The 25,841-nt window shown below is 31.7% G+C and overlaps 5 protein-coding genes and 1 non-coding gene across 7 annotated transcripts; 3 read left to right on the top strand and 3 right to left on the bottom strand.

The window, feature by feature from the left end:
• Nucleotides 1-472: 472 nt before the first annotated feature.
• LOC101212874 (3-phosphoinositide-dependent protein kinase 1) lies at nt 473-5,929 on the top strand. The gene is made up of 11 exons (XM_004142402.3): nt 473-1,116; nt 2,426-2,606; nt 2,777-2,829; nt 3,388-3,489; nt 3,563-3,671; nt 3,755-3,833; nt 4,167-4,332; nt 4,475-4,609; nt 4,698-4,864; nt 4,976-5,198; nt 5,469-5,929. Exons 1-11 carry the CDS (start codon nt 946-948, stop codon nt 5,550-5,552), a joined length of 1,470 nt encoding a protein of 489 aa, XP_004142450.1. The 5' UTR covers nt 473-945; the 3' UTR covers nt 5,553-5,929.
• Nucleotides 5,930-6,926: 997 nt separating this feature from the next.
• Nucleotides 6,927-10,642, top strand: LOC101213110 (mitochondrial arginine transporter BAC2). Its single transcript, XM_004142403.3, has 6 exons — nt 6,927-7,331; nt 7,417-7,501; nt 7,728-7,823; nt 8,046-8,565; nt 8,803-8,938; nt 10,244-10,642. Exons 1-6 carry the CDS (start codon nt 7,215-7,217, stop codon nt 10,433-10,435), a joined length of 1,146 nt encoding a protein of 381 aa, XP_004142451.1. The 5' UTR covers nt 6,927-7,214; the 3' UTR covers nt 10,436-10,642.
• Nucleotides 10,643-10,798: 156 nt separating this feature from the next.
• LOC101213355 lies at nt 10,799-12,443 on the bottom strand. The gene is made up of 2 exons (XM_011657546.2): nt 12,109-12,443; nt 10,799-11,108 (listed from the first exon to the last, which is right to left on the bottom strand). The coding sequence occupies exons 1-2, from the start codon at nt 12,334-12,336 to the stop codon at nt 11,025-11,027; spliced, it is 312 nt and encodes a 103-aa protein (XP_011655848.1). The 5' UTR covers nt 12,337-12,443; the 3' UTR covers nt 10,799-11,024.
• A 1,949-nt stretch (nt 12,444-14,392) lies between these two features.
• Nucleotides 14,393-14,465, top strand: TRNAR-UCU. The gene has a single exon. It is a non-coding gene; the product is annotated as a tRNA-Arg (tRNA).
• Nucleotides 14,466-14,763: 298 nt separating this feature from the next.
• LOC101213592 (mRNA cap guanine-N7 methyltransferase 2) lies at nt 14,764-19,647 on the bottom strand. Of its 2 annotated transcripts, none has more exons than XM_011657545.2 (11): nt 19,395-19,647; nt 19,233-19,311; nt 19,027-19,121; nt 17,350-17,421; nt 17,132-17,241; nt 16,893-17,015; nt 16,705-16,797; nt 16,425-16,493; nt 16,221-16,309; nt 16,034-16,131; nt 14,764-15,257 (listed from the first exon to the last, which is right to left on the bottom strand). In XM_011657545.2, the coding sequence occupies exons 1-11, from the start codon at nt 19,494-19,496 to the stop codon at nt 15,009-15,011; spliced, it is 1,179 nt and encodes a 392-aa protein (XP_011655847.1). In that variant the 5' UTR covers nt 19,497-19,647; the 3' UTR covers nt 14,764-15,008. The 2 variants fall into 2 exon arrangements, with proteins under 2 accessions (XP_011655847.1, XP_031740987.1); XM_031885127.1 differs by having other exon boundaries at nt 19,225-19,311; nt 19,395-19,633.
• A 589-nt stretch (nt 19,648-20,236) lies between these two features.
• On the bottom strand, nt 20,237-24,747 carry LOC101213830 (GABA transporter 1). The gene is made up of 7 exons (XM_004142406.3): nt 24,409-24,747; nt 23,176-23,406; nt 23,005-23,102; nt 22,110-22,296; nt 21,900-22,030; nt 21,162-21,389; nt 20,237-20,761 (listed from the first exon to the last, which is right to left on the bottom strand). Exons 1-7 carry the CDS (start codon nt 24,527-24,529, stop codon nt 20,381-20,383), a joined length of 1,377 nt encoding a protein of 458 aa, XP_004142454.1. The 5' UTR covers nt 24,530-24,747; the 3' UTR covers nt 20,237-20,380.
• Nucleotides 24,748-25,841: the final 1,094 nt, after the last annotated feature.

The following is a 25,841-nucleotide window of genomic DNA, read 5'->3' as shown; positions in this document are numbered from 1 at the left end:
CCAACCTGAAAAAAAAAATCATATAATCTGCCAAAGAAAGATCCCTTTAATTTTTCAAAGCTTCTTTTGTAGTTTCTACTGTGATGCCAAAAACGGCATGCCATGTGTCGTATTTTCATTTGCCCTTAGCCTTTTCTACCCGAAGAGAAATCTTTTCTGGAAAGATTATACTCAAATTTTGAGAGCTTATAATAATTGTATCAATTTATGTAAATAGTTATTTTTATGTGATTGAGTTATAATAAAACTATTCTTCATTTTTTAGAAAAAGAGTATTAAATCATTTTACCACTCGCATTATTAATTATAAAAAAAACGTTACTATTAAATTTTGAGGTTTGAGTTTCAATTAGAAGAAAAAAGAGGATAACCCTCCAAGTTTAGACCAATAAGGAGAGAGAAAGAAAGCTTAGAGAAAGAAAGAGAATTGAAGGGAACAAGAAATTAAAAAATGAAGAAAAGGAATACATGGTTGATCTCCATCATCCAATCCCATGTGCTTCAACCTCTCTCCTGTCTTCTCTCTAATCCCCACATCTCTCCCTTTTCTCTCTTCCATGAAAATTTTTCTTCACATTCTCTCTCCTCCAATTTTTTTTTCTTTTTTTCCATTATCTAAATTTCCCAATTTCATCCTTACTACCTTTCTAGGGTTTTGAAAATTTTGTTACAAACCTAAAAAAGCTGTTTCAACGTTCACACATTTCCATATTATTACACCTCTCAATTCACCCCTTTCCTTCCCACACATTCCCCACCCCTTTTTTAAAACAAGAAACTGTTAAAAAAAAATATGGAACTCTGATCAAATTTCTTCTTGTTCTTGCTGTTGACTGTCTTGGCTCTGTGCCCAAGAACAGTATTAATAAAAAAAATGAAATTGGAGTGTTGAAAGAGAAAGTGGGTGAGATTAATGTAGAGAAAAAGGGGTTTTTGTAGATAGCGATGTTGGCAATGGAGAAGGATTTTGATGCCAAGTTGATGATTCAGGGCAACGCTTCTAATGGTGGCAATGTTCAGAGATCCAAGAGCTTTGCCTTTCGAGCTCCTCAGGAGAATTTTACAATCCAGGATTTTGAATTGGGAAAAATTTATGGGGTTGGTTCATATTCCAAGGTAATTTATTTTTGTTTTGGCCTTAAGTTTCTTTTAATTTAATTCTTCTCTTGTTTCTGTTTAAATCTAGTGAAATTATGGATATGTTTAATTTGTGTATGATTCTGTTATTCCTTACATTTTGATTTGGTTGGTTCTTTGATAAATTCTGTTTTGAAGTGACAATCCATAGATATTATAGAATGTGGTTTTATATTTACTTTTCCCATTCTAAATCTTATGAACATGGATCAATTTTCTTTTATCCAGACTCCATTATATCTGTGTATTCAAGGTTGTGTCTATGTCCTTTTTTCATTATTACCCAATAAATTGAACTGGGATGTCTTATATGTGAAGCTGGAGAGACATGAAATAGGGTTGAAAAGGAATCTAGGATTTCTTTAATTTGTTTGAGCTGAAACACTTGTTTTTGTTTACCTTCTTCCTTTCTTTCTTTTTTCGTCTCTGCTCGGCTACCGTCTCGTGTGGGATGGGAAAGATTTTGCTTCAATGCTACTTGATGAATAGAACTCAAGTCGCCCATCAACAAAATCTACTTTTTTGAGGGGGATGTCCCCACGTTTAACTTCAATTATGTTAACAACATATTTATTTGAGCTTTGATTGATAATCATTTAGTTTTTGGTTTATGAAAATTAAGCTTGTATATACCATGATTCTACCTATTGATTTATTTGTTTTGTTATCTACTTTTTAAGAGTGTTTTTAGAAACCAATCCAAGTTTTGAAAACTGATGCCCCGTTTAGTGACCATTTAGTTTTGAAAAGTAAGCCTATTTTTTCCAATTTCGTACACTGTTATTCAGTCCTTAGCAAATTTTCAAAAACAGAAACGTGTTTTTAGAAACCATTTTTTTTCCAGTTTTGAAAACTTGACTTTAGAGGTGGAAGTGGTGTTTTTTAGTTAAGACCTAAAGAACAACTTTTAAAAACTTGTTATTGTTTTTGGAATTTAGCGAAGAATACAAATGTATAGTTAGGAAAGATGAAAACAATAGGAAAGAAGTTTAAAGCAAGCTCAACTTTTGAAAACCACAGACAAAAAACCAAATGGTTATCTAATGGGATCTTAATGAGACAACAAATTGAATACTTTTTTTTTTCTAATGAAAAGCTAATAAATAATTTCTAATGCAGTTGGAGTAAAATTAAGAATCTTAAAAGATTAGGGTTGATTTAGTATATTTAGCACTTTGCTTTCACTATAATCATTCTCTTTATCTGTTGAGGATGACTTGCAATATCATGATATGAACTGTTGGTTTATCTGTTGCTTTATAAATGGCCTTCTAAATGTTCTCACCAGGTCGTGAGGGCGAAGAAGAAGGACACAGGAATTGTATATGCATTGAAGATAATGGACAAAAAATTCATCACCAAAGAAAATAAAACTGCTTATGTGAAGTTGGAAAGAATTGTACTTGATCAATTGGACCATCCTGGTGTTGTCAGACTATTTTTTACCTTTCAGGATACTTTCTCTTTGTGTATGTATTTCTTATGCGTATCATTTTGTCATTTTTCTGTGAATATTCTTATATTCCATATCTTTTTGTCTGCTTGGTCAAAAGTCGCTATGATTTTATATATTTGTACGGTTCTCTGTTATCCACTTCGTTTTCTTACTGATACTCATTTTTTGATTTTGATGTTTAAGACATGGCATTGGAGTCTTGTGAAGGTGGAGAACTTTTTGATCAGATAACTAGGGTAAGTTGATTTGGAAGAACTTTCAAACGTTCGTTCTTCCCTTGCTTGTATGCCGATCTCTCGTGAAGTTTATAAATTCCCCATGTAATACATTTTTAAATTATGCCATTTCTTGTGTTCCTAAGCATTAAAATTGAGTTAACTTGATCATTTGATAAATCTTAGCATATTTTTCTGTTTGGGAGTTCAAGTTTTGTGATCTAGGGGTGATACTTTTTTTTTTTTTCCTTGGAAAACTTTGAGAGAAGTCTTTGGTGAAAACTAGCTGGCATGTTTAGTTTAATCGTTCAAATGCTTATTAAGTAATCTATTTTTTGGTTTATTTCATTTTCTTTCTTCAAAAACTTCCTGTCACTGACATTTTGAAGTGTAAAATTATTTTTCTGTTGTATGGTTTCGTGTATCTTTTAAAACTTGATCACTTTTGAAGCTTTGGATGGCTGTGATGTTGCATTTTGGATCAAAGATATGACATATTCTCAGTATATAGCAAATGTATATTCTATTGGCATTTTCATTTTTTTTTTTCATTCTAAACCTTGAGTAGTTTATCAACAGAAAGGTTGTCTGTCGGAAGATGAAGCTCGGTTTTATACTGCAGAGGTGGTGGATGCCCTTGAATACATACACAGCATGGGATTGATACACCGCGATATCAAGGTTTCTTATCTACGTCTGCTCTATTATTGTGGACGTGTAGCGCACAAAATATTAATCAATATTTTTTTGGCAGCCTGAAAACTTGCTACTTACTACTGATGGACATATCAAAATAGCTGATTTTGGGAGTGTAAAGCCTATGGTGGATAGTCGAATTACGGTTCTCCCAAATGCTGCATCAGGTTCATATCACTGTCAAAAGAAAAAAAAATTGAATCTTGTTCAAGCACATTTTGACATGGATTGCACCAATTTTTACATGTAGATGATAAAGCTTGTACATTTGTGGGAACGGCTGCATATGTTCCTCCAGAGGTCCTTAATTCCTCCCCAGCAACTTTCGGGTAATGAGTCCATCTTACTTACCTATACATGAATGCTTTTTTTTTCTTTTTCTTTTGGAGATTACTCCCTCGAGGAGGTAGGTGCAATATGATGGACAGTTTTATACCCTTTGAATGTAGGATTGAGAAACAAAAAATTATGGTTTCACCACGTATGCAAGGGTTGGGGAGGGAGGGGGCAATTATTATGGGACGGTCTCATTGAATAATTTGTGTTTTTAGGTCTTGAAAATCAAGGGCTATTGTTGGTCTTTGTGTTCATATCCATAACTCATCCTTCCATTTTCGTTTATACTCCATGTAACATAATCAATTTTTTGGATTTGAAAACAGAAATGACCTTTGGGCACTCGGGTGTACCTTGTATCAGATGCTTTCTGGTACTTCTCCTTTTAAGGATGCAAGTGAGTGGCTTATTTTTCAGAAAATCGTAGCACGAGATATAAAATTCCCCAGCTATTTTTCCGAGCAAGCAAGGGACCTCATCGATCACCTATTGGTATGTTTGCTACTGGAATGCTGATTTTTCCTCAGGAAGTATAAAATGGATATTCTTATGTTTTTTTGTACTCCAGTTCATTTTAGTATTCAGACTTTATTTTATGTTTGTTGAGCCTTAACTCGTCTTTCGTCTATTTCAGGATTTAGATCCCAGCAAGAGACCAGGTGCCGGAGCTGAGGGTTATGTTTCTCTCAAGAGTCATCCCTTCTTTGAGGGGGTTGATTGGAGCAAAATAAGATCACAAACTCCTCCCAGGCTTGCTTTAGAACCAGGGGTATTGTTTGCTATAAAAAGTGCCTATCATCATTTATTCTATCCACGTGTTCTTTGTCAAATACATTATCTCGCCTTTGATTATGTAGAGTCATTCAAATGAGAACGACGATAGCTCCGAGTCTTCTTGGAATCCTTCACATATTGGAGACGGCACATCGAGACAAAATGATGGGAATGCTGGTTCTGCATCAACTTCAGAAGGATCACATCATATTACTCGACTTGCATCGATCGACTCCTTTGATTCAAAATGGTATTTGTTTTCTTCGTGATACTGACTATATTTGCTCAAGCTAACGTCTTTGTAGTGATTATAGCATGGATACTGATCTCTATTTTGATATGTTAATTTTCTTTTTAACAGGCAACAATTCCTCGAACCTGGAGAATCTGTTCTTATGATCTCAATGGTGAAAAAACTTCAGAAAATAACAAGCAAAAAGGTTCAACTCATCCTTACCAACAAACCAAAGTTGATTTATGTTGATCCTTCAAAGCTCATTGTCAAGGGGAATATTATCTGGTCTGACAATCCTGTTGACCTCAGCGTTCAAGTGACCAGTCCTTCACATTTCAAGATTTGCACAGTATGCCACAAAAAACTCTATGGTTCTCTTTCTACATCATTTTAGATTTATCAATGTAGATTACCGATTTTGAGTTTTCTTTTTCCTGATTCGTTCGTATATCCACCGGTGTCCTGTTTGATAAACGTTTGACATGTCTACTTTCTGAAAAACTAAAGAGGAGTCCTATATTGTTAAGGAACAAAACAAATTGTTAATAAACAAGATCATCAATTCATTAGCTCAGTTGTTTTATTTCTCAACCATTCTAATCCAAAGTTCATTCTTCAGCCAAAGAAGATTGCCTCGTTTGAGGACGCGAAACAGCGAGCGTGGCAGTGGAAGAAGGCGATCGAGGTGCTTCAAAACCGATGAATCTTTCGTGAATGTTTGGTGACACATTCTTTGGAAGAGTTTACATTTAAAAGAGGAAAAGAAAAGTTGAGGCTCATCAATAACTTAAATTTTCTAGGATTATTTTATTTAGTGGAAGTTATTATAGTTGGAAAAAAAAGAAGAAGAAAAGATCAGCTAATCCACCCTTCCATCAACCCCAAAAGAAGAAAGCTGGAAGAAAGAGTGATATTATTATATCATTAAAATCATTGCTTTGAAATTGTATGTGCAGTTTTCTGCTTTAGTCTTTATATATGGCCTTGAATTAATACATGTATTGAAGAAGATACCTACCAGTCATCAATGGAATTTACTCATCAAATTATTTGCTATTATATGAATTCATGTTTTCTTTATAGTTTTTTTTTGCCCAATCCATTATAGGTTAGTGAAATTATGAAATCCATTGTGTATATGCTTGTTTGAGAGTATTTTTAAAATTTCCTAACCTTAAACTTATTTTTCATATAATTAAAATTGATTTTGAATAATAAAATGTATATTTAGTTGTTTTTACCGTTTTGAACGTACTCTTAAACATGTTTTACGCCTACCGACTAATTAGGTTAAAAAATTTAAGAATTAAACTTAATTTAACTTAATCTATTACAGAAAATGAATTTTTTTAATTAAAATTATTTTAAGAGAAAATTTTAATGTTTTATTTAGAATTTTAAAATACCCGTTTTATAAGGAGTTTTTTCAAAAATATTTTTTTTTTGATAAACTATCTACCTCCACAAAAAATTATGATTTTTTTTTTTTTTTAATGAAAAGAAACTACTTCGTCTACCTTTTGAATAAATAAACTTTAGATTAAGATGAAAAGCGTGTAAGATGTCTCCTTTTGAGGCCGAAAAAGAACACCTTTTTCTTTTTTCTTTTATGTAGAAAAATAATTATTTTACAGTGAATTTAAATACATTCAAACTAAAAATCATGCCATAGAATACTATGGAAAACAGTCCAGCAAAAAAGGGAACAAGAATCAAGCTTGAACATAATCACTATGAAGCAAAGCAAACCAAAATCATTGTAATTAATTCTATTGGTCCAATTCTAATTATTGAGTGATTTTAAAATGTATTATGTGCAAGTCACTCTCAGAAATATTTTTAGTAATTCAAAATCAACTTAATGTCATGAGTTTTATATCATCAAAATTGACTTAGAAACATAAAAGCATGTTTACATATGATTTCAAAAATGACAAAATCACTCCCAAATGCTTTGGGAATTCTGAATAATTCGAACAGTTCGAATAAATGAACTTTTGGTTCGGCTTGGGGTTGGTTGTTATCTTTGGTCGGTTCAACCCGACCAAACCAAATTCGGTTAAATTAAAAGAAAAAAATTAGGGTTTAGCAGTTTGCACACGTCAGCCGTAAGGCTCCCCCATGTCCTCTCCCGTGTTTTCCCTCACTTCTTCTGTCTCACACTCTCCGGCTTCCCTCTCGCCGCTGGTAGCTCTTGTCCAGTCGTCCAGTTCGCCGTTTTTCCGTTCCCAGATTGTGTTTTATTCCTGGGTTTTCAATGAGTATTTCGTTCCTGCAATATTGATATGTAATTTTGATACCATTTCTCGTAGCTAATTCATGAGCTGAGCTGATTAGAGGTCATTTATCTGCTAAACTGCTTAGAATGGATGAGTTTTTGAAGAACCAAATCTTTGCAACTCATGCTGTTGCTGCTGTAGGCTCAGTGACACTAAGTACAGTTCTTACTTATCCTCTTGACACTATCAAAACTATTATCCAGGTACAATTTCTTGCTAATGTGAATATTTTCTGTCATGTAACTGTATCTGTCTGAGTTGATCTAATTCTACTCTTCTCTACAATAGGTTGGTTCTAATCCTTTAGGATCTACCAAACAGTTGACGTCTACTCAGGTTTTGCAGAGAATCCAATCTTTCTCAGGAAATTCAGGTGATTCTTTAATTTTTCTTGAATTATAATATCTAGCCAATCGAAGATTACCAAGACCTTTGACTAAGAGGCTAGAGGTTCAAGCCCCACCATTATAACGTTGAACTTAAAAGAAATCTATTTCTTTGTATTCCTTTATTCAACATTGTAATTGCCTGCTTCTAAAGAACATATTGCTTGGATCATATTATTTAGAGTCTAATTTCACATTGACTGAAGATTGCAGGTCTGTATAGTGGATTTGGATGGTTGGCCTTTGGGAGACTATTTGGTATAGGTGCTCGATTTGGAATATATGAAATTGTGACAGCTTTTTATAAAGGTGAAATCATCTATCCTATTTTAATGTGTCCAACATTGTAATCTTAATATGAAGTATTCAAACCAACAACTCGAATATTATTTAACAAAATGAATTTCATTGGTAACCAAAGTATGCAAGGAAAGGAAAGTACGGAACTCTGACTTCAACGTTTCATTGAGACTTCAAAATTTCTATCAATAAATTTTGTTTTCGTGATGGTCATTAGTGCATTTGTGACAGATGGTCGTGAAGATGATTACATACATGTGTCTGAAGCTTTTCTAGCTGGACTTATGGCTGGTGCAGCGGAGTCATTGATATGCTCTCCATTTGAGCTTGTTAAACTTCGTGCTCAAGTGACTTCCGCAGTTCGATTACCAAGACCAAGTTCTCTCGTCGGACAAGAAAGTGCTCTTGCACCTTCCATGTCAAGATTTCTTCATGGCTATACACTGGATCAGAAAGCCTTAAACTATTCAGTTGGTCTTTTATCTACTCTAACGACCAAACACCCAAACATAAAAGGTGCTTTACAAGAGTATCCATGGACGATGACAGGTTCTGGGAGGCCACCTGCGGTCAGCAGCGTGCGTAGGCCATCAGATATCGTTTCACTAGAAGGATGGCATGCATTTTGGAGAGGTTTGCGATCTGGGATTGCAAGGGATTCCATCTTTAGTGGCGTATTTTTCTCAACTTGGCAATTTCTGCACCAATCTATGCTTATTTGGAAGAGCATTGATATGAATCCACCACCCAGGTTCGACGATTCAACATTAGACTTCCCTTGCAGTTATGTCTAATTCGCTACCGTTTCAATTTTCACTTTGGGATATCAAGAACGCAATTAAGTACTTGACCTCAGTCCATTGGTGTAGTTTGAGTATCTGAGCCAATATATAGTTGTCAAAATCTAAATCTATTGTTGGTATATTCATTTGTATTAATGGAGGAGTTTGGATGATAAACAATTTTTTCTCTCAATCTCTTCTTCCAGGTCAAATGATGAAATAGGTCCGCTGTCTCCGTTTTCAGTAAGTCTTGCAGCTGGATTTTCAGGCGCAGTTGCTGCGGCTGCTTCTCATCGTTTCGATACTGCCAAGAGTCGATCACTATGCACTGTGCTGCCCAAGGTATGAAAATCATTAATGGAGGAGTTTTCATAGTATAATTTCTTATAGTTATATGTTCTTGTTTATACCTATGGTCTTAAGAAATCAAGATGAAGTGAGAGAGATTTATTTCCATGAGGGCAAATCATTTTTAGTTCTTAATAAATTGGACACTGTAAAGTGTGCATTTCATACAACATTTCTTCCACCAATCCATTTTGCTCGATGAGGATCTTGACCTTTTTTTTGTTGTTGATAAAAAACGGATATATTCGAGAGAACAGCCTAATGACAAGGGATGAGAGAGCCCTCCCCGAGAAAATCTAACAAATATGGACCTTCTAATTGTTGAAAATCATAGAAAGGCTATAATTACTAAAATGTTTGGTGTAATTGTTACTCCACCAAGAAACTATATGTTGAACCAAAGTCCAAAAATAATCAAAAGAATTATATTTATCATAAAAAATTCTACTATTTCTCTCATTCGAAATGCTCCACAAAAAAGATTGAGTAGCGTGTATCTCCACCGAATGTTACCCTTTGGACGAAAAACTTTGCTCTTGAGCCCTTCAATCATCCAACTACCAGTCTTGCTAGGAAAACAAAAATCCAGATTTAAATGAGGATCTTGACCACTAAAAGTCCTTAAGTGCGAAATACCTTTTTTTGGAGGTTGAATGTTAAAATATCTATCTAATAATCGTACATCAACTTTCTTTCTTTCATTTTTTTCTTTAAGAAAACAACGCACACAAAGCTATAGGCCTCTATTTGATAACTATTTGGCTTTTTGGATTTTTGAAAATTAAATTTATAAACACTATTTTGCTATCTAGTTTCTACTAATGTTTTCGAAAACCAAACACATTAGTTTTTGTTTTTGCAATTTAACCAAGGATTCAAATGTTTTCATAATAAGCAAATTGAGAAGAAAGAAATATAAATTTTACAAAATGAAATCACTATTGAGGTCTGAATTTTTATCCCCATCAACTTCATATATATATATATCACGAACATGTATGTAAAAGTGTTGTCCATATATTCTGTTGATAGGTCTTTTGCATAGTAAAATGGACGTTTAATGCAGTATTTTTGAAATTGTCGAGAGAATTTTGTTTTCAAGTTTAAGAATGATACTGAAGATTGTTAATATATATTGAGGAGCTCAAGATATGATCTCTACCTATTTACTTGCATTAAACGATTCTCTGTGTTCCATACGTATTCGATATCGTCTTCTCTGTTACTATATGATGTTGAGTTTTAAAATCAGCAGACTTACACAGAAGCAATTGTTTGATCATGGTTGTTTTGTTGCAGTTTGTTGCTTTGGAGAGGAAGTTTCTCAAATGGCAAACACCGGGTAGTAGATTCCAGAGAACTACAGGGATTCATCCTGCTGATCGAGGTCTCCTGTCTCGTGGCCTAGGATTGCGAATGGCTAGCTGTGGTTTAGGGTCATTTGTTATGGTTGGAGGTTACTATTTGATTATTGATCATTTGTTGAAATGATAGTATTATTTGCATGGATTACTTAGAATAAGTTACAAAGAGAGTATTTTCAAAGGCCATAGAGAATCCATTTCTTGTCCTATACACAGATTTTGTTATATTTCCGAGAAAGCATTGTATCTGATGCTTTTGTTTCATAATTGTGTTTTAGTTCTCTGCCTTCAAACATTAATAAGCAGATTAGATGATAATTATCAGTTCAAAGTAGGATAATTTGATTTTTCACTCATCCAAATTAGTGAATTCAAATTTTTAAAAAAACTATACATATTTGCACACATCTTTTATTTTTTAATATCCAGTTGTAGCTTTTTATTATTTCTTAAATCTCTAATGAGAGAGAGAGGTTATGCTGATGCTTAGTGGAGTAATTGCTAGTATTTACTTTTCTTAAATAATCTTTAGTGGAGTAATTATTACAACAACCATAGTAATCAAAGAATATCATTAAAAGCCTTATTATCATGGCTCAAATTTATAAATAAATGAGCAATCACATTACAAATCAGTAAATATAGAGTAACAAAGAGCATTAAATTTGAAATGCTTAAAATTAATTATGGATTGCTTCCAATATGGAGTTGAGATATTATTTTTTTTTCGTTTCGTCGTCTTTAGGTTTCCATTTTTTCCAAGCAAACTTTATGATGAAAAATCCTCCTAAAGCACATAACTGAAAGTAGATGAAATGAATTACCATTAAAACAAAATTAATTCTTTTTATAAATCATATATATACAATAGAAAAGCTGCATTCTTAATTGTTACTTATTACTTTATTGTTTATTATTGTTAGTTGAAACTGCAATTTGTTTGGTAGTAATAATACTTCATGAATTTTGATCATCGAAAACTGTTTGACAAAGAATTCTAATGAGTAACCCTTCATGGACAGCGGAGTTACAGTACATATAAGTCTATTTTTCCGAGCTAGAGCTTCACGGGAACGGAGACGGAGAATACATTCACATCTTCGTTTCTCACCAATTTATTTTCTTCATTGATTTTTTAACAAAAAAAACTATTACACATACACACTTGAAACAAACAAACATATATTTTTTTTTGAATTCTTATATATAGGGTTGATTAATGTACTAAACAAACATATTTGATGAAGGATTTTTTTTCATGAGAAATTAATTAACTATTTAATCGATAAAAAATGTTTATGATCTCTAAACAAATCGAAAGAATAAATAACTATATGAAAATCAACAAAGTTAAAAAAAAAAAAATATTAACAAACGAGATGAACCAAATTTAAAAACCTACATTTTGGGATGATAATAGAATCTCACTTTACAACGAAGTAATAGTTTATTTTCACTTTGGTTATAAAACCTAAACTTAAAATTGTGTTTAATAAGTCATAGACATATTGAGCTAAAAAGTCCCTAATTTTTATGTTTATTATCAATGTGATTAAATATCACATTTCTTTCGATTTAAAATTTTAAGTTTGATTTTAATTTAATCTCTAAACTTTAAAATGTGACATTTTTTGTTTTCAAAGGCAAAATGACGTTAAGGTTTTTGTGATAGTATGAATTAAAATCAAACCCAAAACTAAACTAAAATGCAATGTTTTAGAAACCAAGAACTAAGACAAAAAAAAAAACTTCTCCATAAAAGGAGAGATATAATGAGAATGGGAGAAGGAATAATCATACCGACCACACGATTGCCGGATGTGAAAACTTCCCATGGTGCTTGATCTCAGCCTTAATCGGCGGAGGGGGAACCACTTCCGGTGCCGGAATAGTGACTACCTCAGACTTCGTCTCAGGTAGATTAATTTCTTCTTTCTTTTGATCCACATTATTTAATTTCTGTCGATTATTTCGCACAAAACTTGGCAATTTAGGGTTTCTCATAATATTTTCTTCGTTCTCAGCCATGTCGTAAGATCACGACTTCCACTTTGCCACCACCGCCGCCCCCGATCGGAACAATAGTTTGTTCTCTTTGTGGAAATATCTGTGTGTTAGGAAGGTGAGAGAATTGGGCTTTTTAATTGTGGAAGGAAGAATGGAATTGTTTCTTTTTCTAATATTTTATTTATTATTTTTGAGTTACTTCGTTCTCCCGCCAATATGATGCTTCCATAAAGGACGTAAATAATTTTTAAAAGAAAAGGGAAGAAATAGGAAAAATAAATCATTTTATACTCTATAAATACTTTTGTATAATACTTGAATAATCAACCTAAATTTATCTAAATAATATGCTTATTTCTTTCGCAAAAAATAATCTTATAGGAAAATAAATAAATAAATTTATGCAATTAATCTTCCAAAAAAACGAGAGAAAAAAGGGTGAATTTGACCTTGGATGAAATATTAATATGTTTGAGATCTAATGACCGAACGTTATTTTAAAAATTTCTATAAATGATTTTTAAAACAAAAGATCTGAATCCGTTCACTCGTATAAATCTGAGGTACAATGTTAAGAAAAAACTTACCACATTGTTATGGTAATTTTTAGCAAAATTGGTATGGATATGTTAAAATTGACTAACAATCAATTGTACAACAAAAAAAATAATAAGGTTATATTTTATTTTTGTTCTCAAATTTTTCTATTTTTTTTTTTTAAAAACCCATTTTCATAGACTATATAAAGACTCATGTGTTGACTAGAGACTTGGAAAGAAGTAGAAAAGAACATGTAAAATAGAATTATAGAACTCTAATATCTAATCCTCTATTAGGAGGAAAATAAAAATTACAATATTCATACTTTAAAATGATATTTTTATTTGTACAAAAATCCTTATTAATTTATAATTTAAACTTTTTTTAAAAAAATAAATGGTTGATGGGTTAATAACAGCACTTCTTTCTTTCTTTTTTCATTTTTAGAAAAAAGTATTTTATTTTGAATAACTGTTGAGAGGAAAGTCTTTTAAAGTTGATGAAAATGAATCTATCCTTTTTCCAATTAGGAAGGAGATGTTTATCCTCATTATTGGCCATTGGACAAGCATCAATACCATGAAATCTCAACAAATATATATTAGCCAATACATGATTTATAACCTAAATTAAATGTCATGCCAAGTCTTTTATAGCAAAGCGTAAGATAATAAATGAGAAACCAAATAAGTATTATGTTACAAATAAAATGACTATGTATTCTTTTTAAAAACTCAAGGATAAATGGTTACATAATCGAAATTAATATAAATTTTATTTTAGTTGAATTATGTCTATTAGAATAAATTGTCCAATATAAAAAATAATTAACTTTGCTAACTTGTAAATGTCACACTACTTCAACTATTTGTCTTGATCAACTCAACATAGTATCTTATTTGACTTGATCAACTCAATAGGGAATAAGTAAATATGTATAAAAGAACACTAAAGGGTAAAGGAAAATATTCTTTCATTAAACATGAAGTCTTTAAAAAAAAAAACTCTACGTGATAAATCTGAAAAATTTGTAATTTAAGTGCAACACTTTTAATTCTAGCAAGATTTTACGAGAATCTATTATTTCTTCACTTTGGACTTATGACGTCGCGTATAGATAACCTAGTTTATATAGTCGTAGGCTTTCTCTCTCTCTTCATATGATTTGGCTTCTTTTATCTCATTCTTCATAGGTCCTAACTTCTTGACTTGTGGTTTTATCTAGATTTTAGTTGTGGGTCTTGTTTACTGTCTTGTTTGAGCTTAAATATCAATGAGTTTAGCTGATACATCTGCTAGTTTAAATTTACTAATCAAAATCATCAATAGAATCTTATTAACATTATTAAAATAATTCTTTTAGTTTTTATTGTGACTATTATTTATTTAAAGTATACTCATCCTATTTTGAGAAAGATAAAAAAAATAGATATTCACATGATAAAAACCAACAAGTTTTAAAATATAATTTTCAATAGTAACTTAGATTTGATAAAAATTAAACAAATAATGTTTACGTAATCACCAATTCAAACAAGCGCCCATGGCCTAATGGATAAGGCGTCTGACTTCTAATCAGGCGATTGTGGGTTCGAGTCCCACTGGGCGTGCGCAATACTTTCTTTTATCCTTTTGAAAAGCACAGCTTTAGTTTATAAATTTTGAATTTAAAAAAATTTTAGTCTCTACTAATTTATTACCAATTATTCTAAAACTCGTTATCTGTTCACATTTATACTACAAAATTTAAAAATGGATTCACATGCATTAAAATTATAATTATTATTCAAATAATTTTGATAAAAGATTAAAGAGATTAAATTTAAGATTTATTAAAATAAAACAAATAGAAGTACACGAACTAAAATTAAAAAGGATAGTTAGCTTTGGTGGAAAAGAAAATCAACCTTGAGTGAACAATAGTGGATTACACATAAAATACTTTAGTTTAGTTTTTCATTCTTAAAAGATTACCAAGCACCATTTTAGCTCAAAATGCATAGCTCAATAAATGCATCGATCTTCTCATCTATCATGCAAAATTTTTCTTTACATTGCCACCAAATTAAGCTTAATAAATAATAATTAGTTATAAACTAGGATCATAGCTCAAAACGAGCATTGATTTATAACAAACAAAGGTAAAGCTAAAGCTAAAGAGCCTCCGGAAAACGTAAATCTGCAGGGCCAGGACCCAAAATCCCCTTCTGTTCACTAATCTTGCCAAGCCCAGGGACGGTGAGTGGTACCACAACAGGAACCTGAACGGTAACTGAAACCGGAACTGGAACCGCAACCGGAATAGGAACCGGAACAGGCACAGGAACTGGAACCTGACCAGAAACATGCTCTGCCTGTACACTTCTTTCTTCATCTCGCCACACATTCCCCAGCCACTCTGTCTACAAAACCAAATAACAAAGCCAGATGACCAAACAGATCACCAACCTTAATTAGAAACATATAGTGATAGAAAATTGTTTTAAAGGATAAAACTTCTTAAAATATTTATAAATACAATAAAATATCATAATCTACTCCATAATAGACCAAGATTAGATTAATAGTTTATCGTGGTATCGTAGAATAGACGGTGATATTTTGCTATATTTTATAAATATTTTGGTTTATTTTGCTATATTTGAAAATAGCTTCATTATGAAAGTGACTGTCAACATTCTATCTCCCAAGTCATGTTGTGCTTGCAATTCTCGAGATCTAGCACTATCATTGTAACTGTCAACATTATAAGGAGACTGTATGTCTAAAAGTTTTAATGACTCTACGAAAACAACAGGCTTGTGACAAGTCTCATGCACCAAATTTAGACGTCAAGTATAAGTTTCCTTGAGAGTTGAGTTAAGTTGTTAATTATTATAAGTTTCCTTGAGAGTTGAAGTTGATGCAAATAACGACGTGAGAAATATAAGTTAACACAAATAATGAGGTGATAAATGTGAGTTGATATGAATAGCGAGATAATAAACCTCCTCAATTGTTGGTTCAGGCAGACAACAAGTGTGTTCTATTTACCCACCCAACTCAAGTACATGTTGGTTGTGAAACGTCCCCTTACCAGAGTATTGCATATAAGTAACTTGGAGAGTTTTGAGTTAATTATTTTCTTTTCTTTTCTTTATACTATATTTGTAAAGAATTTCTAAAGACAGAAACTTGCCTCTTCATGATCATAAATAGTTTCTGGCAACAATGGGGTCATAATTGGTGGAGTGATGTCTGGATCTGGTTTCTGAAATATGAATGTTGTGTAGAGACCTGTAAAGAAAGTTACATAAAAACATATGAATAATATCTTATTGCAAAAATAAAAATAGACTGTGGGTAGGGGGGGAATCCTTTCTCACCCAGTACATCGTATGATCGAGGAAGAAGTCTCCCTCTGGGATCCAGAATGTTTTGACCAAAATTCATGAGCATATCTGCCAATTGTGCTCTTTTTGCGGCAATCAAAACAAGGACAAAATAATCAGCCGGGCCAGGAAAAACACGAGTTGGTGAGCTTTTCATGAGTTAGAGAAAACAAGGAATTTAAGAAAGACGGCAAAAACCTGTGATCATCGAAGAATTCGGTCAAATTTTGAATCTCGATATACTCAAGACCTGCTTCTCTAGCCAACCTGAGTGAGTTATAGCCACCATTTGGATAAATTCATTCAGATATTTTGGATGATTACATAGTCATATAAGTCAGTAAAAGCATATAAGGAAAATTTTATTCATGAGAGGAAATTTTGGTTTCATAAGCAGTTTTACTTGATGGAACTTAGAAGGATGATGTCTATGAACTGAAACACGATGTGGTTGGAGATGGATAATAAATAACTAAACCTGATAAAGCTTGGAAAATGAACTAAACAATGAGTCTCAGCAGAGGGGTCATTTGCAAATTTCAGCTGATATTTCTTCCCAAACAAAGGGAACCTGTAAATACTCAATATCTTCGGTTATAACAAAAACCATTCATTAAAACAATCCAAAGGAAAAGAAATATTCAAAAACTAGGAAATTCTACGTACTTCTCTTCCTCCACTTCAAAGGAGATCATGTAGCTTTCCGATCTAATGCAATTGGGTACTATATTAGGCTTCATACCGGCACTCCTATTGTGGTATGCTTCGACATTCTTCTGATACTTTGCCCTTTAAAAGTAAGTGAATCTAATATTTCAAATTAACTCCTACAGAACGAACTTCTAAAATATGAAAATAACAATGAACTCCTCCTAAAAAGACCGGATTTGATTGTTATTCCTCACCATATTGTAGACGAGTCTGGAGTAATCCCAAAAAAATAGCCCCCAGGTTTAAGCAATGCTGACACATTATGTAAGAGTCTCCTTGCTCTCTCTTCGGTTTCAAAACACATCTGCAGAAATTTCCTTCATATTCAGCACATACGTCTAATATATGAAAGTCAAGATCCATTCTCTCCTCTAATCCACAAAAAAACAAGAAGAAATTCCAGATGTAGGACCTGAAGATGCTGCAAGCAGCAGACACGATCAACTGTTTCCGTTTTGTCTTTCAACTGAGTTTCGATATTTTCCTGTGGTAACAGAATACAATCAGCAGCAACATAACAAAAATAAAATACCAGGCAACAAAGTTGACGTGTCTCAGTTTTAAATGTTACATGCTATCTGATAACTTACTTTACATTGGTATTATAAGTTTAACACTTGCATTATAATCAAATCTGTAATTCAAAATAGAGGACCCAATGAATTAGCGTTTGATCAGGATGACAATGGCCTTGATACTTAAATGATTAAAATAAAATTAAAGCATGCATTTGCTACTGTGTGAAGTGAAGTATCATCCATTTCTTTTCTACTGAAGTTTAACAAGTGATGGCAAGATGGAAAGGGAAAAAAACAAAGGGAGATTTGCATTCTACTCCACAATTCTTTTAAGTAAAAATATGATTTCAGGCATGATCAAAGAGAATGCCATTTTTTGAAAAGCAGGTTGCAACATTTCAGTTATTTATTTTCTCACTCTGAGCAAGTGCACTTTTGACTAATAGTTACAGCCTATCCATCACAGAAGATATAAGACATAGATATAATAGTTCAATCCGTTCTCACTTCCACTTCCTGAGCTCATGTAGTCTTGTGTGATTGTTTCTTGCCCTATTTATTCCTTGCAAAAGCAATAATGATAGTACAGCGGTGCTCAAATTTTGAGCACTTGTACAATGGCCCAATTTCTCTTTTGGCTCCTTTCAATAACTCAAATAACTGATTAGGGAAACCTTGTTCAACAGCCTTATTTGGTTCTTAGACAGCATTAACCAAATATTTCATATCATTAAAACAATGTTATATAAACCGCAGCATGAGGAATAAGTGGAAAAAAGTGGAGATCTTAGGCCACCCTCAGCGATAAGAAATATTTTTGCAATAAATGCAAAACTCATAGTGCTTTGCTAAACAAAGGAGCATCCCATCTCCCAAAAATCCTCCACCGACCACTTTATCCCTTTCCCATTTTACAAGTATAGAGAAGTGCTAGGAATAAATCTATATGAAATGCTCAACACAAGTTATTTTGTGAACCTTCCATCGGGAAAGGGGATGCCTTATCCCCTTGTCCCTTAGGTTTTTTTGTATGGCCTTTGTGTTATTTTGCAGGCTATCCTTTGTTTTTTTATTAAAAAAAGGAAAAGAAAAGAAGAAATCTACATGGAATGAATTTCAAATGTTTTAGTATCTATCCATCTAAGAATCAGTTCCATTGTACAGTCATGACAGAGCGCTTAGGACAATCTTGTTCAAGAAGTAGCATCCAATAAAAGGAAAATTTTGAAGATAATAATGTTTCACATGAACTACTTCTCATAGACAGATTTCTCTGAAATACTTCAAAGTGATTTTGTGACCAAAAAACTTATATAGGACGATTCGTTTATTTTCCATGAACCAAATTTACAATAAATTCCTTTGGACCATTAAACATTACACCGGTTAACATTTTGATTTGTCCAGAATTAATAGAGGAAGGAAACAATGATCAATCTGTCCATATATGATTTATCCAGTACTTTCAAGTTAAATATAACTCTGTAGTTTAATTGAAAACAGGTATTTCTTCGATTTGGAAATTCATAGTAATTGAAAAGGAAACTAAAGAATTAGCAGCAAAAACTCACCACACAAGGATCCACTTCAAAGAATTCAGCAGTGTAAGCCTTCTTCTGACTCTCCCATGCCTCTCGCATTTGGCCGATTCCAGAAGTGGATTCATCTAAATAATTTCAATTCTTTCAAAAAAACAACTCAACGAAAATTCCTCCGTGAAAAAAAAAAAGGAAAATAATCTACAGTTTCAAAAGAGAGAAGAGAAAAACCTAGATACCAATTCCAATGTAGTGACTGATTTGAGTTTCGTCCCATTTCTCCGCATCCGCTCCTCGCGCGCAATACAAATCACAAACCTTAATAAACAAAACCTAATTACATCTTACATACAAGCACCAAAATCATATACGTAAATTGAAGATTGAGTTAAACAGCGAACCGTGACGTAGGGGTGCGAGAAGATCTTGATGAGGGCGGTCTTTGCAAAATCGCAAAGGCGGTGGTGAGTCCACTCGCCTCTTGGCGGGACGAGTTGACTCATTTTAGTTCTGAGTTGATAATTTCCGGTCGCCGGAACGATGGTTCGCGCCTTTTTTTACCCTCCGTTTCCAAGATTTGAATTTCGGCTCTTCCTCACTTCAAAGGGTTTATGCAAGTCGTTACTATTTCAGAACTTTGGTTGAAAATATCAGTTTCCTTTGTTAAAGATTTAGATTATATAGTCATTGGATCCAATAATTATTATTTTGTAAAGTTACGTTCTTTTTTTACAGTTTTCTGAAAAATAAAAAAAAATTAACAAAACAACTAAAAAGATAAATTTATTATATTTCCTTTTGATGAAGCGTAAATATTTTTATTCTTTTTCTCTCTTTTTTTTTTTTAAAGAAATAATCATAAATTTCATCGTTATGCACAGACATATTTACTATAGGTTAAGGAAGGCTCGACTTCTCTCAACTCTATATGCTCGTGTCTATATATATATATAACATACATACTCTTAATATCATTAGCTAATTCAATTGTAAATTTGACTTCCAACCCCATTTCAATAAAAAACTTGGACATAGTATTAGTACTATTAGCCAGCGCGGTTGTAAATTAATTTCATGATGTAACTCCATGTTATCTAATATTTGATGGTATATTTTATGTTATCTAATGTTTGATGGTATATTTTAAAATTGATTTAAATTAACTTTTTAAGTGCTTGTAAAGAGTTTCAAATTGCCCACAATAAAAAAAATCAAGCACTTTAAAAGTCAATCTTAGTAGAAATTGGAGTAAATGAATTTTTGATATAGCCTTGAACTAATATATTTGTTTTACATTGTTAAATGAAACAATATTAAATTTACTTTCACTCATCAACTTAAATAAATAATTTAATACATCAACATCTATTTAAATATGAAATTTGATTCATATATTAGCAAATAAACGATAATATTTGGCATCCGAAACAATTTGTCGAATGGATGCAATGCCCCCTATTATAGCCAAAACGGATGAAATTGTGACAATCAACGTGTTTATCCAAAAAACAAAACCACGCTTAGAAGGCTTGAAAGTGGCGTTATAGAAAAGCATGGGCATGATGAAGTCGAGAGGAATGAATCCAAATGCTCCAATTAGTGCCATTAGATCTCCAAAGAAAGGCAACATGGCTGCCAATATGGTGGCAATCACCACGGACAACGATCGTGATATTAACCTTGGTACTATGTTGCGTATCGAAAATTGTTTTTTATTTGGATCTGCAAATTTCTTCTCAAATGCTTCATTTGTTGGTTGTAAGTAAACCTACACAAAATAAACATTTTAATCATCAATAAATAACATATTTTTAAAGTTTATTAAAGGGTGGAAGAACTCAAACCATATATTTATTTGTCGCTAACATATCTATATGCTCGTCAAGTTATGCTGCTCATAAATCAACACACATTCTTTCTATTCAAATAATGAGATTTGTTGTATAATTTAGATTTAAGAGCTTTGGGTGGAATTGTATAGTTTAGATTAGGCTATTGTGTAGATCTAATATGAATACGTGTGTGAGTCTTCAATTCTACTTCAAACGTGTTTTCATGTTTAAATTCTCGATTCTTTTTTAAATACATGTTTAATAATTTTTTTTTTTAAAAAAATTCAATTCTACTAAATACAAAATTAAAAGTTTAATATGGATCGATGATCTTACGCCTGTAACAGCAGAGACTTGCAAGAGACAAAATGTATTGGTGATGATGAGAAACCAAGAAGGCAAGATTGTGTGACCCATCAAATTGGCAAGAATGGTTCCCTTGGCCTCATTTCCAAAAGTCCAATATCCTGATATTGCTACACTAAAGAATGTAACAACTATCACGGTGTAACAAAGGCATAGACCTTTGAACATCTTCCCTTTCAATGGAGCTGCTAAAGTTGCCTGCATAAACAAATAGATTCAATTCAAATCTTTCCCCAAAATTAGTATAAGATAATCTTCAAGATTCTTCAACACAGTCCATTTGTGGCTATCAAATTCCACACGTTAGCCTACAACACTAAATTTATCCTAACCATTAAATTATCTTCGAGTTTCTTTAAGTTATAAATAGGTAGGGATCCATAGTTTTTTTCAAACCATCGCAAAACAAAATCTCAACCACGAGTAAAGTATGAGATTTAAAAAAAAACTCTCTTGTAAGAGTTCAGTTGATATTCATCCATAAATGAAGAAAAAAATTGTAACTCTTATTCTATAGAGTGAAATTCTTAAATCCTTAACTTGTTTAGGAATTTTCTACATAAATCACTTTACTTCTTCTTAATTATTATTATTATTATTCTCAATCGATATTACTCACGATCTTCATATTGAGTCACGATTATTCTACAACATCCATTAAATACAAACGAAATAACAGTCTAAAGCTTATAATTTAACCTAACTTACCTGTATTTCCGGAAGAATTCCACATGCATATGTAGTAGCAATAATTGAAATACCATTGAAGGCATTTAATAACTGGTTAACTTCTGACCCTTTAAGAGAGTAATTTCTTGAAGGTGGATTCTTAGAATAATCTGTCAAATGAAGCCTTTAGATGTAATTTTTTTGAACTAAAAACAAAATCAATTACATTTATAACCTTCCATAATTTACCTAATTTTAAAGAGGCAGCTGTAACACAAGCACTATAAGCAAGGGAGAGAGCGAGAGATAGAAGGTTAATGTGCCTTAAAGAGTGAAAAGATGGAACTTGAGCCAATATTAGAATTAACACTCCAAATATGACGATGAATTGGTACAACTTCATTGTCCCATCTGGATTTGATAGCAAATAAATAAACTGCCAAATTAAAAAAAAAAACTTTAATTTCCTTTAAACCCCAAATAAATAAGATTCAAATATCGAATAGAGAAATTGTCAAAAATAACAAATTTGACAATATTTACTACATCTAACAAATTTTTTAGATTATATCGATAATAGACATTAATAGACACTGATATTCTTTTACGATAAACAGTGGTACAAATTTATCAATTTCTATCCTTCATAAAATCCAAAATTTTGTTATAGTTTGTAAATATTTTAATTTATTTTATTATTTTAAAAAAAATTTGGATACTAAAAATTAAAATAATTATAATTGGTGGTAATTTTAAAAATAATAATTAAATATATACAGCAAATTTTAAAAAATTACCAATATAGCAAAATCAATTCTTGATAAACAATTTCGTTATATTTATAAATTTTTTAAAATGTTGTTATATGTATATTTATTTTGAATATAGTTGTTATATTAAATTAAGTACAACACTAAAACCTATCTATTATATTTTAAGTTATATTTTATTCCAAAAGTATATTGTATCGTATGATTATTAGACTAAACAAATTTGAAGATTGGGTGATCTCAAATGGTTTGAAAATTATTCATAGTTATGACAAATTTAATCTTTTTTTTTTTTTCTCTCAATAATAATTTAGGAAAAGAATTAATTATATAAAAAAAAGATTTGGTAATATATAATAATGTGAAAATCTGACCTTAAGGTTTTGGCCACCAATAACAATTCCAGAGACAACAGCACCACAACACACTCCAAATTGAATTGGACCCACGAAGTAGCTGCCCCATTTGGGTCCTGCCCATTTCACAACAACACTTTAAACCACTAAACCAAGAATAAAGGTAAATAAAGGTAAATAAGGACGTACCAAGAATAAAAGAAGCCATGTCTCGAAATCTTAGTAGACGTGAACCTTGCATAGCATGATGCTCTAAAACCATAGATAAGAGATTGTAGGAATAGAAAGTAACGACACCACAAAAAAGAAGGCTTATAATTCCACCAACCCAACCAAGCATACTCAACGCAAATGGAAGGCTTAGAAGTGCCGGAGCCACTATAGATGTTGTCAAGTGATATCCACAATGTAACCATGATCCTATCATAAGTTTAATACATTTGAATTAAACAAGAAATGGAGAGTGAGAAAATTTATCTAACTATGTAGCATCATTTTATTGGACTATACATAAAATGTACCAGCATACAGATGTATTCAAGAGAGCAGACAATTTTTTTTAAAAAAAAATGGACTAGAGGGACAAGCAGCTCACACGTTTTCTTGGGTTATTTTCAAATATAGCAAAATGAACGGAAATATTTACCAACATAAAAAATATCACTAAAAAACATTAATAGACATAGACTATTACCAACTATCACTTATAGATCCTAATAGATATTGATAGATGTGTATCAGCGTCTATCACTAATAAACTATAAAATTTCGTTGTATTTGTAAATATTTTTGATAGTTTTGTCATTCATGACAATTCTTTACATAAAAACTAAATTTGTAATTTCACATAGTTGGTTGATGGTAGATTTTGTTCCATTCTAGTTATTCTACCCTAAAATATATAACTTTAATGGAAGTGCTTAAAATAAAAATTATTTATCAACATTCGAGTTCATAAAACGGTGTTTGTGCCAAGGAGTTAAAAAGAATAAAATTGTAAACTCCACCGGTTTAACCCAAGAATTCATGGATTCCACGACTAAAACTAATTTCTCACAATCATTAAACCTAAAAAATTCACGTAGTTAACTACAAGTTGCTTTTTAATTCCATACTCTTTGATTTCGTTATATATAAAAATATTCTAAATCTAATTTTACTAAACATAATTAACGCGTGTCATTTTTTAATGCGAAATAATCGTGCATCAAGAATAATTAATTAGATATAATCGAGAATGGAAGAAAAGTGAGTGCCACAATCTTCTTCCATCTCCCAAGAACTCCGAGTGCCAAATTTTCAAATTTCCGAAAAGGAAAGGACAAAATTAGGCTGCCTAATCAGAAATCAAATACAACTAAACCACAGAATTAAGAAGCAAAAGTTAACATAATACTCATCGGTAACGTAACAACCACTAACCTCGGGATTTAAGCACAAAGAGAGCTCCGGCGTCAAGCTCCGGCGCGGACTGGACGTGAGCGCCACCGTTCTCTTTGCCTGCCGCCGCTGCACCGCCGGAAACAGGTGCCAAAGTTCCCATTTCTTTTCTTTGGCTCTGTTTCTTGAATTAGTTTAAAAAGAAGAGGATTTGTTGTAATTAATGATAAAGTAGGCGATAGCAATTAGCAGCTACTCCCACTCCCAACGAAAACAAATCCCCCACTCATTTTCTTCTTAAATAACGCCAGAATATGATAAAGGCAATGGCACAAATTTTTGGGAAAGTTGATTGTATTTTTCTCTTTTCTTTTGTTTTTTAATGCTTTAGTTTATACCATTCAACCTACAACCTAACCATAGTCGAGTATTATTTTATTGGTTAAATTATAAAAATTAGGAGAGCAACTATCGAATCGAAAACTCGAAAAACCAAATTAATTTAAATCAATTCAATCATTTGGTTTGGTTTTTAATATAAAATTAAATATATTGGTTAGTATATGATAAAAAATGAGATTGTATTGATTCACATTAGTTCTTTTTATTATAAACCCAATCAGAATCAAATCAAACTAATAATATTTATACAGGTCATTAAAAATACACTATTCCTTAAAGTTCCTTTTAATATCTTGATTATTGTAGAGCATATAAAATATCACATGTTTTTTTATTTAGAAACGTGTGAGGAAGAAAATGTCAAATTTTAATGTATATATATATATAAAATTAATGACTCAATTTTAATTCAAAATTAGTAAAAATGATCCTTTTAAACGAAGTGGAAATAAAAATGATATTTTGAAGAGAGAGAAAGAAAAAAGAAAATGTTAAAAATTGAAAACTAAACTAATAATAAACCAATCTAAATAAAATAAAATCAATTTGGTTGTTTATTTATTTACTTTATTTGTTTTTTGGTTTTAAATTTTTTTCCTTAAAGATTAGAATTCATTGGAGTGGGGTTTTCTACCAAATTTAAATATTTTATCAATTTTTTTTTATTTTGACCATTTTCTAAAAAGAAAAAAACTATTTCTTCAATAAAACAATATATTAATTATATCTATAGCTAAGTATTAAAAACAATAGGGCAGCTACTATAAAATATTAAAAAGGTAAGAAAAATTATTTGTCTATTAAGTATGACACATGCGAAAGTCATCCATTAATCTAATTAAAATCATTAAATCACACACGGTAAATAACAATAATATATACATAGTTTAATTAGTTTTTTTCGTACAATTGCAAGGTGGAAGATCGAACATTTAAAAAGAAATTTTATATAAATTACCACTAAACTAAACTCATGTCTTTGCAAAATACAACAACTTAATTATTAATTTAAGAGTCGGGATAGTTCCAAATATAACAATTAGATTCAAAATAATTAAATTCATAACAACATT

Source organism: Cucumis sativus, chromosome 5 (genome assembly GCF_000004075.3).
Source record: "Cucumis sativus cultivar 9930 chromosome 5, Cucumber_9930_V3, whole genome shotgun sequence".
NCBI lineage: Eukaryota > Viridiplantae > Streptophyta > Magnoliopsida > Cucurbitales > Cucurbitaceae > Cucumis > Cucumis sativus.
The sequence above is the reverse complement of the archived record's forward strand: the minus strand, read 5'-3'. Positions and strand labels throughout refer to the sequence as shown.

Bases quoted from the DNA above. Each gene is read 5' to 3' on its own strand.
- LOC101212874 (XM_004142402.3), top strand. From the start codon at position 946: ATGTTGGCAATGGAGAAGGATTTTGATGCCAAGTTGATGATTCAGGGC. The intron at 4,610-4,697 runs GTATTGTTTGCT...TTGATTATGTAG, and splicing joins GGCTTGCTTTAGAACCAGGG to AGTCATTCAAATGAGAACGA. The intron at 4,865-4,975 runs GTATTTGTTTTC...TCTTTTTAACAG, and splicing joins GACTCCTTTGATTCAAAATG to GCAACAATTCCTCGAACCTG.
- LOC101213110 (XM_004142403.3), top strand. From the start codon at position 7,215: ATGGATGAGTTTTTGAAGAACCAAATCTTTGCAACTCATGCTGTTGCT. The intron at 8,566-8,802 runs GTTCGACGATTC...CTCTTCTTCCAG, and splicing joins GATATGAATCCACCACCCAG to GTCAAATGATGAAATAGGTC. The intron at 8,939-10,243 runs GTATGAAAATCA...GTTTTGTTGCAG, and splicing joins TATGCACTGTGCTGCCCAAG to TTTGTTGCTTTGGAGAGGAA.
- LOC101213355 (XM_011657546.2), bottom strand. From the start codon at position 12,336: ATGGCTGAGAACGAAGAAAATATTATGAGAAACCCTAAATTGCCAAGT. The intron at 11,109-12,108 runs GTATGATTATTC...ATCTACTTTCAG, and splicing joins ATCCGGCAATCGTGTGGTCG to TTATGTGCTTTAGGAGGATT.
- LOC101213592 (XM_011657545.2), bottom strand. From the start codon at position 19,496: ATGAGTCAACTCGTCCCGCCAAGAGGCGAGTGGACTCACCACCGCCTT. The intron at 19,122-19,232 runs GTATCTAGGTTT...GAAATTATTTAG, and splicing joins CAGTCACTACATTGGAATTG to ATGAATCCACTTCTGGAATC. The intron at 16,310-16,424 runs GTTTTTGCCGTC...TGCCGCAAAAAG, and splicing joins GAATTCTTCGATGATCACAG to AGCACAATTGGCAGATATGC.
- LOC101213830 (XM_004142406.3), bottom strand. From the start codon at position 24,529: ATGGGAACTTTGGCACCTGTTTCCGGCGGTGCAGCGGCGGCAGGCAAA. The intron at 23,407-24,408 runs GTTAGTGGTTGT...AACTTATGATAG, and splicing joins CTTTGTGCTTAAATCCCGAG to GATCATGGTTACATTGTGGA. The intron at 23,103-23,175 runs GTACGTCCTTAT...TGAAATGGGCAG, and splicing joins CATGGCTTCTTTTATTCTTG to GACCCAAATGGGGCAGCTAC.